This window comes from Oncorhynchus nerka, linkage group LG6 (assembly GCF_034236695.1).
Source record: "Oncorhynchus nerka isolate Pitt River linkage group LG6, Oner_Uvic_2.0, whole genome shotgun sequence".
In the NCBI taxonomy this organism is placed as follows: Eukaryota; Metazoa; Chordata; class Actinopteri; order Salmoniformes; family Salmonidae; genus Oncorhynchus; species Oncorhynchus nerka.
This window is the reverse complement of record NC_088401.1, coordinates 34320802-34335028: the sequence shown is the minus strand read 5'-3', so window position 1 is coordinate 34335028 and position 14227 is coordinate 34320802. Positions and strand designations below refer to the sequence as shown.

Here is a 14227-nt window from a genome sequence, read left to right as displayed (position 1 = left end):
AGTGCACTATGTAGGGAGTAGGGTTCCATTTGGGATGCAGCCTCAAAACAGATCCCCGCTGGTTGTGCTGTGTCTTCCTGCCCGTAGTGTCCTCCTGCCTGTGTGATGGCCGGATGGAAGCCCTCTCTCTCTCTCCTCTCCCTGTCGACTTCTCACTCTTTGTTTTGTGGAGCTCTCTGGCAACCCGCTGCTCAATCAGGCTGCCTGCTTTCTTCTCTCTCAAAGCCACAGAAAACATTGGAATCAGATGCTTCTGATCTGTAGGCGCCATGTGCTGTGTGAGATTGAATAGGATGTGATGAGAGCTGTAAGAACATGAGCTTGAGAGAGCCATTCCTTCTGATTTTGAGATTTATTTCAGATGGATGTCATATACAGGGAAATAATGGGGGGGTTTACATAAAAACAACTTGTTTTATTTACAAAAGCTTATGCAATACGAAAGATTGACTAGATACTAAATAATACATTACTAAACGATACAAATACAGACATTCATCTAGATATCAAGTTAACTTAACAGTTACTTATGTATAGCACAGGCTTCTAGTAATACTGGTATAGGGCAACTGCTTAAGGGGCGATCTGTGATTGGTACACATTCCTTTTTGGACCTTGAAACTTGATGATAGCCAATTATTCATGAAGAATCTAACTTATAAATGCCTCATGAGCTTAGTTCAACTGTGTTACCCAATCAGAACCCCAAAATATACGCTTGATGGACTGCTTTGTTGCTGATTGAATCCCAGATTGCCCCTAGAAAAATCCAGTAGAAGTGTTTGTGCATTAGCCCTTTTTGGTTACCATGATAAGACTTCTGAGTTTTTAGACATGTTAGATGGTGAAGGTGCTGGTGTCCTCGTCCTCCGAAACAGAGTGTGAGTGTGTGTGCCCGCCGGAATTGTGTGTATTGAGCGAGATCTCCACAGCAGGCTCCTCGTTGCCATGGCGACCGCCGCGCATTCTCCCCCCGAGGCGCTGTCCTAGGCTCTTGGCGACCCTGAGGACGTACCCTCTGAAGGAGGAGCCTATGAAGGTGTAGAGCATTGGGTTGATGCAGCAGTGTGTGAGCGCCAGGCTCTCCGTCACCTGGAGAGCCTGGTCCAGACCTTTACTGAGGTCACAGTCGGCCACCAGGCCGTAGATGACGTCCAGCGTCCGCCACAGCTTCACCAGGTTGTAGGGCAGCTGGGTGAACAGGAACACCCCCACCACGGCCAGCAGCACCCGCAGGGCCCGCCACCTCTTCTCCCTGCGCACCCCGGCTCCGACCCTAACCAGCGCCTGGCCCACCAAGCAGTAACACACCACCATTACCAGGAAAGGCAGCAGGAAGCTCAGCAGCACCTCCAGCAGCTCCAAGGCAGCCTTGGCTGGTCGGGCCATGCTGCTGGGGTAGATGGCTGTGCAAGCCAGCCGGTGGGATGTGTTCTTCACCGTGAAGAACACCATGTCAGGCAGGCCCAAGCAAATAGCTGTGGTCCACACAACAACACACACTAATATCCATTGTCTCCTGGCCCGTGGGCCACTCCCAGCCCGGCCTCCAGCATTGTGTGCCAGTGCCCGATATCGGTCCACACTAATACAGGCTAGCAGCAGCATACCGCAGCTGAAGTTGGTGGTGTAGAGGAAGGAGGTGAGCTTGCAGGCGGCCACACCGATCTGCCAGCCGTGCACGGCATCAGCCGCCCAGAAGGGCAGCGTGAAGAGGAGGAGTAAATCAGCCACAGCGAGATTCAGGATGCACACGTCCGTCAGAGTCCGCAGTCGCCGCGGCGACGCGTACACCACCACGACTAGGGCGTTGCCCGCCACGCCCACCACCAGGGCCAAGCCATAGACCACGGGCAGGAAGAGACGGCCGAAGGAACGCACCTCGGCTTTGTCGCACACCGAGTGGTAGTCGTAGTAGTCGTCACTGTCGTTGGAGCTGGAGTTCCCAAAGTCGTAGTTGTAGTCCTCTTCATCCATCTCCATCCTCTCTGTTCTCTGAGAAGTAAGGGAATAAAGGGACATGGTATGTTACGAATGACGCCAAGTCAGTTTAGTCTCTGCTGCTGCATTGTGTTAACTTAAACGAGATCCGTTGACGAGATCACTTTTTTTTTCTGTTCTAGACAGGACTTGTTGGATGAAATGGTTTTTCTCTTTCACATAATTTGGACAGAATGTATAAAATAATATCAAATATGTATTTTATCAGAACGCGTCTATTAGGAGAGAACGAGAGAATGGCCATCCATCTGAAAGCTGTAATGCACTTACAGCCAATAACAGCATGACGATCCAAGTTGTCAACAACTATCTGTTCCTGTTACCCCCCCTCCTCACTGCTTTAAGTCCCTCTTTCTGACCCGTAGGGGTTGTTCGGATGTTGTGTGTAGATTTTGTAGCCAATGCTTGACAGGGTGAGGAGTGGGTGTGAGCGTATATGCATACCGTTACGTGCGTGTGAAATAGAGCTGAAGCGACACCGACCATACCGATGACTTATCGCAGGCATTTTGCTGATATCGTTCAAGTAGCCTATTGTAGAGAAATGTGAAGTTTGAAATTAAATATGGGTGATTTGGTAATGGGCAATTTAAAAAAAAATGTATATATATACACTACTGGTCAAAAGTTTTAGAACACCTACTCATTCAAGGGTTTTTCTTTATTTTTACTATTTACTATTTTCAAATTTAGATGGTTTGGGATGAGTCGGACTGCAGAGTGACGGAAAGCATATGTGGGAACTCCTTCAAGACTGTTGGAAAAGCATTCCAGGTGAAGCTGGTTGAGAGAATGCCAAGAGTGCAAAGCTGTCATCAAGGCAAAGGGTAGCTATTTGAAGAATCTCAAATATAAAATATATTTTGATTTGTTTAACACTTTTTTGGTAACTACATGATTCCATAATGTGTTAGTTCATAGTTTTGATGTCTTCACTATTATTCTACAATGTAAAACATAGTAAAAATAAAGAAAAACCCTTAACCAGTAGTGTATATTTTTTTATTTAACCTTTATGGCGTGGCAGGTAGCCTAGTGGTTAGAGCATTGGGCCAGTAACTGAAATGTTGCTGGATCGAACCCCCGAGCTGACAAGGTAAAATTCTGTTGTTCTACCCCTGAACAAGGAAGTTAAACCACTGTTCCCTGGTAGGCCGTCATTGTAAATAAGAATGGTTTCTTAACTGACTTGCCTAGTTAATTTTTTTAACTTGGCAATTCAGTTAAGAACAAATTCTTATTTACAATGACGGCCTGCCCTGCCCAAACCCTAACAACTTGTGCGCTGCCCTATGGGACTCCCAATCATAGCCAGTTGTGATACAGCCTGGAATCAAACCAGGGTTTGTAGTGACGCCTCTAGCACTGAGATGCAGTGCCTTAAACCGCTACGCCACTCGGTATATTATGAAAGACTGTGGGGCACATTAATGTTACAAACTTCTATTCATCTTTATCGCATCAATTCAGGAAATTTATCGCGATATGGATTTTTCGTCCATATCAGCCAGCTCTACTGTGGACAATAAGCTCCCTCTCGTTAGGAATATCTCACTTCATTTCTCGCACAAAACCTTTCAGTTGGAACTGCTTGCACACCGGTACGCCCAACACAACAATATTCCTTTCCCTCTGGAAAAGGTGACTATCCCTGAAAAATCAGATTCATCTTTCTTTAAACACTCTGGGCAGTTTCCCAGACACAGATTGAGCCTAGCCCTGGGTTCTCCATCGTCCATTCTTTTTTAGTTCAGGACTAGGCTTAATCTGTGTCTGGGAAAATGCCCTACAATGTTCTGTACATTCCTATCTGTTTAGTCTTGAGACGTTAGCTCGTCTCTGAAAATCTATTCTGTCTTTATCAGTCTGATGGTGTGGATGGGCCAGATGTTTGGTATTGCTCTAGGAGAAGCCAGAGAGAGATTTCTCAAGGTGTTTGCATTCCCTTACTGCAGATGTAGATAGCGTGACAGTAGAGCTCTGAAGATTAGATCCATACACCAGTGCCTGTGCTATTGTGTGTGTGTGGGCGCATGTGTGTGTGTGGTGTGTTATCACAGATCAATGTGTGAGGATGTGCCCAGACAGACAACCCCTTAAGGACCATGCTGTTCCCAAATAATATGAACTAGAGAATGGCCATCCATCTGAAAGCTGTAATGCACTTACAGCCAATAACAGCATGACGATCCAAGTTGTCAACAACAATCTGTTCCTGTTACCCCCCTCCTCACTGCTTTAAGTCCCTCTTTCTGACCCGTAGGGGTTGTTCGGATGTTGTGTGTAGATTTTGTAGCCAATGCTTGACAGGGTGAGGAGTGGGTGTGTGCGTATATGCATACCGTTACGTGCGTGTGAACTAGAGCTGAAGCGATAACCGAACATTAATGACACCGACCATGCGGATCACATTTTGCCGATATCGTTCATTATGATAAGTAGTCTATACTAGAGAAATGTGAAGTATGAAATTAAATAAGTTCGCTAATATGGGTGAATTGTTAATGGGACAATTGATGGCTACAACCATCAAACATACTAGTAGTAGTAGTTTAAAGGATAATAAATTAAAAACTGTGGGGCACATTAATGTTATAAACTTCTATTGTTACCGCATCAATTCAGGCAGTTTATCGCCATATGGATTTTTGTCCATATCAGCCATCTCTACTGTGAACAATAAACTCCTTGTTAGGAATATCTCACTTGATTTCTCTCACGAAACCTGTCAGTTGGAACCGTTTGCACACCAGTACGCCCAACAGAACAATTTTCCTTTCCCTCTGGAGAAAGTGACTATCCCTGAAAACTCTTTCCCAGACACAGATTGAGCCTAGCCCTGGACTAATAAAAACGTTCAATTGAGGTTCTCCATCGTCCATTCTTTTTTAGTTCAGGACTAGGCTTAATCTGTGTCTGGGACACTGCCCCACAATGTTCTGTGCAGTCATATCTCAACCAGTGGTTTAAAGTACTTAAGTAAAAAATACTTTAAAGTACTACTTACATTTACATTACATTTAAGTCATTTAGCAGACGCTCTTATCCAGAGCGACTTACAAATTGGACTACAAAGTACTACTTAAGTAGTACTTTGGGGTATCTGTTCATTACTTTACTATTTATATTTTTGACTACTTTTACTTTTACTTCACCACATTCCTAAAGAAAAGTATGAACTTTTTACTCCATACATTTTCCCTGACACCCAAAAGTACTAGTTACAATTTGAATGCTTAGCAGGACAGGAAAAGGGTCCAATTCACACACTTATCAAGAGAACATCCCTGGTCATCTTTACTGCCTCTGATCTGGTGGACTCACTAAACATAAATGCTTCCTTTCTAAATTACGTCTGAGTGTTGGAGTGTGCCCCTGGCTGTCAAAAAAAGTAATAAAAAAGGAAATTGTGCCGTCTGGTTTGCTGAATATAAGGAGTTTGATGTATAGCATTTATCTTTATGTATGACAAATGGGTACTTTTCCACCACCGTACTTAAGTCAAATCTAAGTAAGTACTTAAGTCAAATCTGATACTTTTAGACTTTTACTCTAGTATTTTACTGGGTTACTTTCACTTTTACTTGAGTCATTTTATATTAAGGTATCTTTACTTTTACTCAAGTATGACAATTGAGTACTTTTTCCACCTCTGATCTCAACTCGGCACAGCCAGAAGAGGATTGGCCACCCCTCAGAGCCTGGTTCCTCTCTAGGTTTCTTCCTAGGTTCCTGCCTTTCTAGGGAGTTTTTCATAGCCACCGTGCTTCTACATCTGCATTGCTTGCTGTTTGGGGTTTTAGGCTGAGTTTCTGTAAGGCACTTTGACATTGGCTGATGTAAAAGGGCTTTATAAATACATTTGATTGATTGATAGTCTTGAGATGTTAGAATAGATTGTCCGAGACTCTTATCAAGGTATTTTCATTCCCTTACTGCAGATGTAAATATGTAGATAGTGTGACGGTAGAGCTCTGAAGATTAGATCCATACACCTGTGTGTGGGTGCACGTGTGCATTTGTGTATTATCACAGTGTGTAAGGACATGCCCAGAGAGACAACTCCATCATGACCCTGCTGTTCCCTATTCAGACTGACTCATTGTGCTGACGCTGCCAGGAAATACCAGAAACTCTGTTTGGGTTCAATGTGAGGTAAGTGTATGACCTCAAATTATCGTCACTTGTGTGGATCCGTGAATGATTCTCTGTTAACTGGGCAAAAAGCCCAACATTTTTTTTCTAAGAGAAGGTGTGTATCACATACGTTTGCTATTGACGGGCGCTTTAACGTTCTACAGATAATTACTACAGCTGAGGCTTCTCTGTCTTTGCCGCCTCAGTTCAATAACGTACGATAGGTTTTTAGGATAGCTTCCAGGTCTATGACGTTATCCAACGACGTGCTGCTCGCGAGAGACAGGGACGAGAAGCTGTCGGTGTTCCTACAAAACATCTTGTCTCATGTCCAAATATCTCCAATATCTCCAATATTCAGCTGAAGTTTCCCCAGCTGTTCTACTGAGTGAGATCTCTGTCAGAGATTTAAGGCCAAAAACACATATTCATACTCCGTCTCCCGTTGACCATGAGATATTGAAGCCCTGAGATATAAATGATGACAAACCCATCAAAAACTAAGTTGTTAGCGCAGATGTTCTGCCAGACTGAATATGCCAACTTTTCAGAGAAGATAGTAGACAGAGAAGCTGAGAAAATTGTGCTGACATGATGTGCAATGTGCATTATGTCTTGTCACTTCATATAGTATATGCAGTATGTTAATCATTATTACTTCAGCATAATTATTACCAGGTTGAGGCTAAATCGTAAACACAGCGGACTTTGAACTTTAAAAGTCCTTACGATCACTGTTCAGACAATTGAACTACTGAACGCATGAGTCATTGTCTTTCTAGAAATGTCACTCCCCTCACTAGAATCCTAAACCGTAAAAGCTAGGCAATTGAGGGAACAAGGAAACAGAAGTAGGATTATGTTTGTCATCACATAGGCTATAAATACCTTGAACAACTTTCAAGTAATTCAATTTGAAATGTTTTGTTTCAACTTTCAATTTTGACAACGAAACTGTCAACAGAGGAGCCAATTGAGTCTTACCCTTGGTGTCTTCGTGTGGATGTGGGAGATGTAGAAATGTTGACAGAGGAGACATCCAGTGGTATGGCAATTTCTAAACAAGTATGGTGCTACACTTAGTTTGTCTCAGCCCATTTTTTAACTATATTGCTCCACCTCTATTCCCTACAATGACCCAACAGAGTCTGGAAACACCTCTGTGTGTGTGTGTGTGTGTGTGTGAGAGAGAGAGAGAGAGAGAGAGAGTGAGTAAGCTAAAGGCTCACCCTTCAGTGTTAGATAAGAAATCAGTACGAAAGGGCTGTGTTCTCCTGGTGTGCGTGTGTATACACCATCATTGAGAAGAGTGATATTTTGACCTCAGTATTGACATGTGTCAAGTCTCCAGATGTTGTGTCAAGTCTCCAGATGTTATGACATCTGTGTAGCAGGGACAACACCACGCGAAGGTATTTTTAGAGGTATAATTGCCGATAAATTATATGACAATTATCCCCTTACATTTGAAGGTCTTTCGTATATATGAATGTTTTCTTTATGTGGTAGAAAATGGCTCTTTATTGCCCATTATTGACAGGAGAGCTAATTGCCTGTGGGCCGTTCTCCCCTCTCTTCACAGGATGTCTATCAAATCTGAGATGAAAAGAGAGAAAATAATCGTATTAACTGGAACCTCTGGGATTTGTTTTAGTTCGGCTGTTAAAGACCAACACGCTCTGTTTATCGAGGTGTTGTGACGAGCTCATTGCTTTCTGCCCGTTGCAAAGATCATTTGAGAAGATGAGAATAGGCTTCGAAACCCTCCTCCTTCTCCCTGGTGACGTTCTGTTGATGTTTTGTTTAAATTCTAGGTGCTGTGTGAGCATGTCAGGACTTGTTTAGGACTTGCCACCAGGGCTCACCCTCTGCTCTACTCTAACCTTGATCATATTAATCACTTGTATAAGTGTCACATGCACACACACACATGCACGCACACACACACACACACACACATCAGGAAACCCCAGGTTTCCCCTGGGATAACAGGCTTTCCAAGAAAAACCTCAGGATCGGGCAGTGACCAGGTTTGTGTTTGTTTATGTACATAGTTACACTTTTATGCTCACATTAAATTGTAAAATCTTGTAAAGTATCTGTCTAGCACAGGGGAATTTTTATGGTGTGTGTGTGTACTTTTCCCATTCCATGCATATTCTCAAGTTGAAGTTTCTCAAGCTGATGGAGTCATGCTCTTGTCTGTTGGGAATAACACACTTTTTTGTTCAGTACACACCTGACTATTCATTTTGCCTGGATGCATTTGAAATCAATTTCGCTATAACGTCAGCAGCAGAACGGAATGTACATGCTCAATATGATTAGGGGGGAAAGTATTTTGTAATGATCTGGAGTCCATATGTCGGCGACTCCACATCATTCACCGGGTATAGGGGAAGGTCACCAGAGCAAGACCGTAAACAGGAAACCAGGCTTTGGGTCACCTCGCCTCCCTCACCCTAGGGGCTCTCTTAGACCTCTGCGTTCCAGAGTCGAGCCCCATCCCACTCCACTCCTGAGACATTTCCATATTGTTTTGGCTCCCAAGTTTTTCCTAACCATGTGACCTGATCAGGAACAACTCCAGGTCCTAGTTATAGGCTACATATGGGTCTGGAGTCTCCCTGGTCAGAGCCACACAGTAATGCTACATTGACCATTACACATTACACAGCATTATACTTATAATACCGTCTATTTTGTTTGTACTCGTTTTATCAGCTCCGAGCTGAGGTTTCCACTATGCACAGATCTAGGGTCAGCGTCCCCTCCCTCAATCCTAACCGTAACCATTAGTGGGGGAAATGCAAAACCTTCACACTGCACCGTACTCAAGTTATTTCATCATTCACAGTATGAGGGAGGATAGATATCGCCCTCTAGTGGCTGTTTTTCACCTCATCTGTGTTTCTATTGACTTCGCTGTAATAATATGACAGCAAAGCCATATTGACTCTGCCATAATAGGCATTCAACGTTCAACATAGCTTCACTATCAATAACACACTCACACCAGCTAAACCATGGAAAGTTTGTGTAGTTTGTAAAAGAAACAAGACAAAGGATCAAAGGATCAAAGGGAAACTGAAAAGTTTCAAATATAGCATGTACTGGACTGATGTGGTTTCAGCTGGGATTACTTATAGGATGTGTCCCAAATGGCACCCTTTCCCCTATATATTGCACTACTTGGTTACCCTGGTTAAAAGCAGTGCACTTAATAGAGAATAGGATGCCATTTGGGACACATCTGTACACTATCTGTCTGTCAGTAGCTCCATCCACCCTTTGCAGAAGGGCCACTAAGTGTGTGTGTATGTTGAGCGTGCATGTCCAGTCCACCATACTCAAATAATCAAGGTTGTATATTCTGGGAGTGTGAAAAGGTTTGCTTCCTGGGTTAATAATATGTCCAGAGTTCAGACAGCCCAAGCTGAGAATAAACCATCTCTGTTGGTTTAGGGCCACTCCTATACACTCTTAGCAACAAAACAAGGTGCTATCTAGAACCTTAAAAGGGCTCTTCGGCTGTTCCCATAGGAGAACCATTTGAAGAACCATTTTTGGTTCCAGGTAGAACCCTTTCCACAGAGGGTTTTGACATGGAAGCCAATCAGGTTCTACTACCTTTATATCCAAAAAGGGTTCTACCTGGAACCAATAAGGGTTATCCTATGTGGACAGCCAAATAACCCTTTTGGAACCCTTTTTCTAAGAGTGAGAGGTGGAGGAGTTTATTGTTTTAATGTTTCTGACCCTTCCTCCAGGTGCTAGTCACCCACAACTGCAAGGTGACCATCGTGATGTGCAAGAGCAGGTCAAACAATGATGAAACCAGGTAGGTTGCACAGCCTTTGTCACGAACGATGTCCGGAGTCCATTGGAGTTTGGAGTACATATCTCTTAGTATCGTGGGGCGTATTTATGTCATCAGAAATAGTTTGAGCATTCAGTAACAATAACCTACTGGTGAAAGTCATTTTTTGGATAGCTTATGTTCCATACTGTTTCTGTCTGTCTGGACTCTTCTCAGACAGCCTCCTACTGAGAGGATTGAAATAATACTTTGTTTGTTGTTTGGTTTTGTATTCTGGGTCCAAACCCCTGGATCCTGTGTAGTTAGGAGCAAGTCACTCGTCTGATTGGGGTATTAATTTGATACGTTTAAGTCCTGCTGAGAAGGCTCTATACAGAAGTGTGTGTGCGTGAGTACGTGCGTTCTCTTTCTCCAACTAAGACCTCCAAGTGATTTATCGCCACTGTGCACACACTGGCTGAATCAACGAAATTGGCGTTAAACCAACGTGGAATATACTTTGAACTGACGTCTGTGCCCAGTGGGTCTGCCTCTCTAAAACACTACCCACTCTGTGGTGTTCAAACTGCCGTTTAGGACTTTCCAAATTCAATACGCACTCCGCTCCCCCTGCCAACCAGCCTCCGCTGGCCTACAGCTCTCCATTTATGTCCAGTCCGAGATTTAGCCTTGAATGAAAAATGATGTGTTCCTGGCACCTGTGGAACAAGAACAGTTTTTGGGGGGGGGACTTGGCAGAGGAAAAGGTTCTGTGGCTCAGAGACCTTGGTGTGGTTGTGAGGTCTATATTGTTTTAGCAGAGCAGTTGACATAAGGTTCTCTTTCAGTCATTGAAGATGATGATGTGTAGAATGCTGTCTGTCTTTGTATTTCAGTGATCCACAGTTAACTGCAAGGCTAAGATGTGGCCAGGATTTGCACATGAAAGAGAGAGAGAGAGAGCAAGACAGCAAGTTCGAAGGATATAAATTCTAACCTCCCCACAGTTCACATTTTCCCAATTTCTCCTCAGTACCAAACTTGCGTCCTAAATGGCACCCTATTCCCTATATAGTGCACTACTTTTGATCAGAGTACTATAGGCCCTGGCCAAAAGTAGTGCACTGGCCTATATAGGTAATAGTGTGCCATTTGAGAATTAGACCATGTGTCCCTTACCAGGGTTCAGACCTCTAATTAGTGTCTGTAATCAGAACTGCTTGTTCTCCTCCAGGTGGTCTGTTTCTTCTTATCCTCTCTGGAAAATAGAGGAAGGTTCCTAGCTCTCCCTTTCTCCCTCCGCCCAGTTACTGGAAAAGATGAATCGTCTCTGCCTAGGTGTGTTGCCTAAACAGTGCACAGCAAAAATCCAGCACCACCGCCTAGTAACCTTTGGGGATAGACTTTTCTTCCAATACATAAAAATAAAAAACGTTTGTCTTAGATGTTCTTGATGAATAGTCTGTCATTTCCACCTACCATGTTTACTACGTTAAGCCAGCTGGCGTGCGATGGGGGAAGTTTATAGCAACGTTATCATCAGTTAGCTGGATGAATCAACCCCGCCCTTAGTTTTCAGACATTACCAGATGGTAAGTCTCTCAGATTGTGGTTGCTACAGCAGCACAACTGAAAGACTCTTCCACACCTAGCTCCTGTTGGTAACCGCAGGACTGAAGAGAAAGTGAAATGGAAAACGTGAGAAAATGAGAGGGAGATAAAGAGAGTGAAAGGGAAGGAAGGAAGGATTTTTCCATCAGGCTCAATTAGTCCTGGGACAAAGTACATGCTGTAATCAAACTCAGCTTTGCAAGGTGGTTTGGTCGACTCACTTCACCCTCTATCCATCTGTAGCGCCCACCTGGGTGATGCCACAGTGGCCATTTTGTACCCAGTAGCTCATCACACACCAGCTCTTCAACTTAAAATTGAGTTGACTTCTTCCTGGAAGTCTCTGGCTCATTAAGATTCAGAGCTTGCCATCTCCCTCTACCACTACAGCTGCCCTCTCTCATGTCCTGCTCTGCTCTCTCCTCCTCTGACAGCAGTGTCTGCCTCCCAGCCGTCGACGACCTTGGCATCAGAGAAACGGAATGAAAGAAAGAGCTAACTTTAGCCGCTGCTTACTAAAAGTCATCGGAAGCAGCGGGCGGTGCTTGTCGGTGTGGCTGCTTAACCTCACAGGATAACAAAAGCACTGTGCATCATCGTGGATGGGAGTGAGATTCATAATGGCTGTGGGCTATCGCAGCTGGACAAAGTCTGAGGGATAGTAGCACCACACATAAGTCCCATCTCCATGTCTCTCAGATGTGTTGTTCAGCTGAAGTGCTGCTCCCTCATTTCTCTATGCCGGCAGCTTATTTTAATATACAAGATTGATCTCTCCTGTCCATGAATATTCCCTTCTTAATAAATCTGTGACTGTGTCCCAAATGGCACCCTATTCCCTATATAGCGCACCAGTATTTTCCCATATTGAGGCATCAGAACAGGCATCAGGTCATATTCGGCCGTATTTCCGGTCTTTAATGTACTCCTTTGGCAGAGTCTGGGCCAATAGCGGTGACTCAGCGTGAATCCTTCATTTTAGTGACAGCCAATGGGATTCACTCCTTTAAATGCCATCCCCTGAGTCCCAAATGGCATCCTATTCCCCTACATAGTAAACTATTTTTGACCAGGGCATTACTGTAGCATTAGGGCTCTGGTCTAAAGTAGTGCACTACATAGGGAATATGGTGCCATTTAGGATGCAGACACTGTCAGATCTGTCAGCATTGGAGCTGAGATAAACTAAATAGTGCTCAATACTCTACCGTGTCAAGTTTATCTTCAAATTTTTAGGATAGCAGCCCGCCATTTAGCTAGCGCTAAGCTTGCGAAGGCACAGTGATTTGGGAATTGAATAGTGCTCAATACCCTGGCATAGGCAGCTTCTCTATCTATTTACCAAATGTTTATGGTCACAAATTTGTGTTTAGCAGCACTTAGATGATAAAAAGTATTGAGTGTACGAAATTAGGATTTATACCATGCTATAAGATTATCATAGGGGTTAAGGCTCTCAGCTCTGCCATTGCCAAGTAATATATGTTAAATGTTGTTGCATTTGGAACCACAGGATGTTTGAGTTGCTCGGCCAGTGCGGACATGCACAGCAACTGTATAACTAGAGAAACCATAATAAGTCATATATTTGATCAAATTTGATCAATGTCATTTAAATTGAGGAAAACACGTTGCTTGATAAACAGCTTCATTACTGACACCTAGAGGTCCAATTGAGTTACTGTCAAAAAAAACGTTTTATGAGCATTTTATGAGCTGTACATTGTGAGCGAGTGAGTCTGTATGTCTGCTAATCTGTCTGTCTATTTTGTTGTCTGTCTGAATGTCTCTCTGAATGAATGTCTGCTCTATTTGCTGTGCTGTGTATCTATGTCCCAGGAGGTGGTGGCCCACTGGAAAGCAGAGTGTGGCCTGGCCATAGACTAGACTCTCCTGCTGACCCTGCATTCTGCTCACACCCTGGATACGCTGGGCAGCAGGACCGCCAGGAAACAGCTAACACACACCTAATTAGCAGAACAAACCGTGTAATTGTCTCCCAAATTGTCTCCCAAACTGTTATGTGACAGTTTTTTAAAAATACTGGTCTATATAGACTGGTGCCCCGTGTATATAGACAAGACTCATGATGTATTATTACTTTTACTATTACATTTTGTACTTTTCTATTATTTCTCTATTATCTTTCTCTGTATTGTTGGGAAGGGCCCGTAACTAAGCATTTAACTGTTAGTCCACACCTGTTGTTTTACGAAGCATGTGACGAATCAATTTGTTATTTCATTGATTTGATACTAAATGTAACATTGCCTGTTTGATACAGACCCCCTCGGTATGTAAATGTGTGTCTGAAACCGTCAGAAGATGTCAATGAATTGTGAATATGAATTACAGCCTCCTGCTTCCTGCTTGGAAAGGTCAGTCTGACATGGCTCCCTCGTGTCACTTGTTTAGTTGGCACCGGCATAAACAGATGCTTTCATATCTGTCACACACACACGCAGGCACGTACCAACGCATGCACTCTCATACACACACACACACACTAGGTTGTATTCCCAGCTAGCCAATCCCTATCTGAACTCGAAACCAAACCGCAGAGCGAGTCAAAGGAGTCATCCACAGTATCTTTATAATGGGACTCTATAATATGATTGACATGTTATCAGTCTCTGATGGCATGAGAGCTGCACTGAGGTACCCTGACAGGAGAGGTGA

At 43.6% G+C, this 14227-nt stretch overlaps 2 protein-coding genes across 4 annotated transcripts in view; one reads left to right on the top strand and one right to left on the bottom strand.

Moving 5' to 3' along the window:
• The window catches only part of acad11 (acyl-CoA dehydrogenase family, member 11), a 31858-nt gene extending 17922 nt beyond the window's left edge, over positions 1–13936 (top strand). Inside the window, exons 3-4 of one of the 3 annotated variants that reach the window (XM_065019542.1) lie at positions 9909–9979; positions 11986–13936. In XM_065019542.1, the coding sequence (XP_064875614.1) occupies positions 9909–9915 (7 nt within the window). In that variant the 3' untranslated portion in view covers positions 9916–9979; positions 11986–13936. Of the gene's footprint in view, positions 1–2694; positions 2914–9908; positions 9980–11982 lie in introns of those variants that run through there. The other 2 variants (XM_065019541.1, XM_065019540.1) reach the window with 2 other exon arrangements.
• On the bottom strand, positions 344–7317 carry ackr4b (atypical chemokine receptor 4b). The gene is made up of 2 exons (XM_029661509.1): positions 7123–7317; positions 344–1995 (listed from the first exon to the last, which is right to left on the bottom strand). The coding sequence occupies exon 2, from the start codon at positions 1981–1983 to the stop codon at positions 838–840; it is 1146 nt and encodes a 381-aa protein (XP_029517369.1). The 5' UTR covers positions 1984–1995; positions 7123–7317; the 3' UTR covers positions 344–837.
• Positions 13937–14227: the final 291 nt, after the last annotated feature.

Coding starts and splice junctions, on each gene's coding strand:
- ackr4b (XM_029661509.1), bottom strand. CDS start 1,983: ATGGAGATGGATGAAGAGGACTACAACTACGACTTTGGGAACTCCAGC.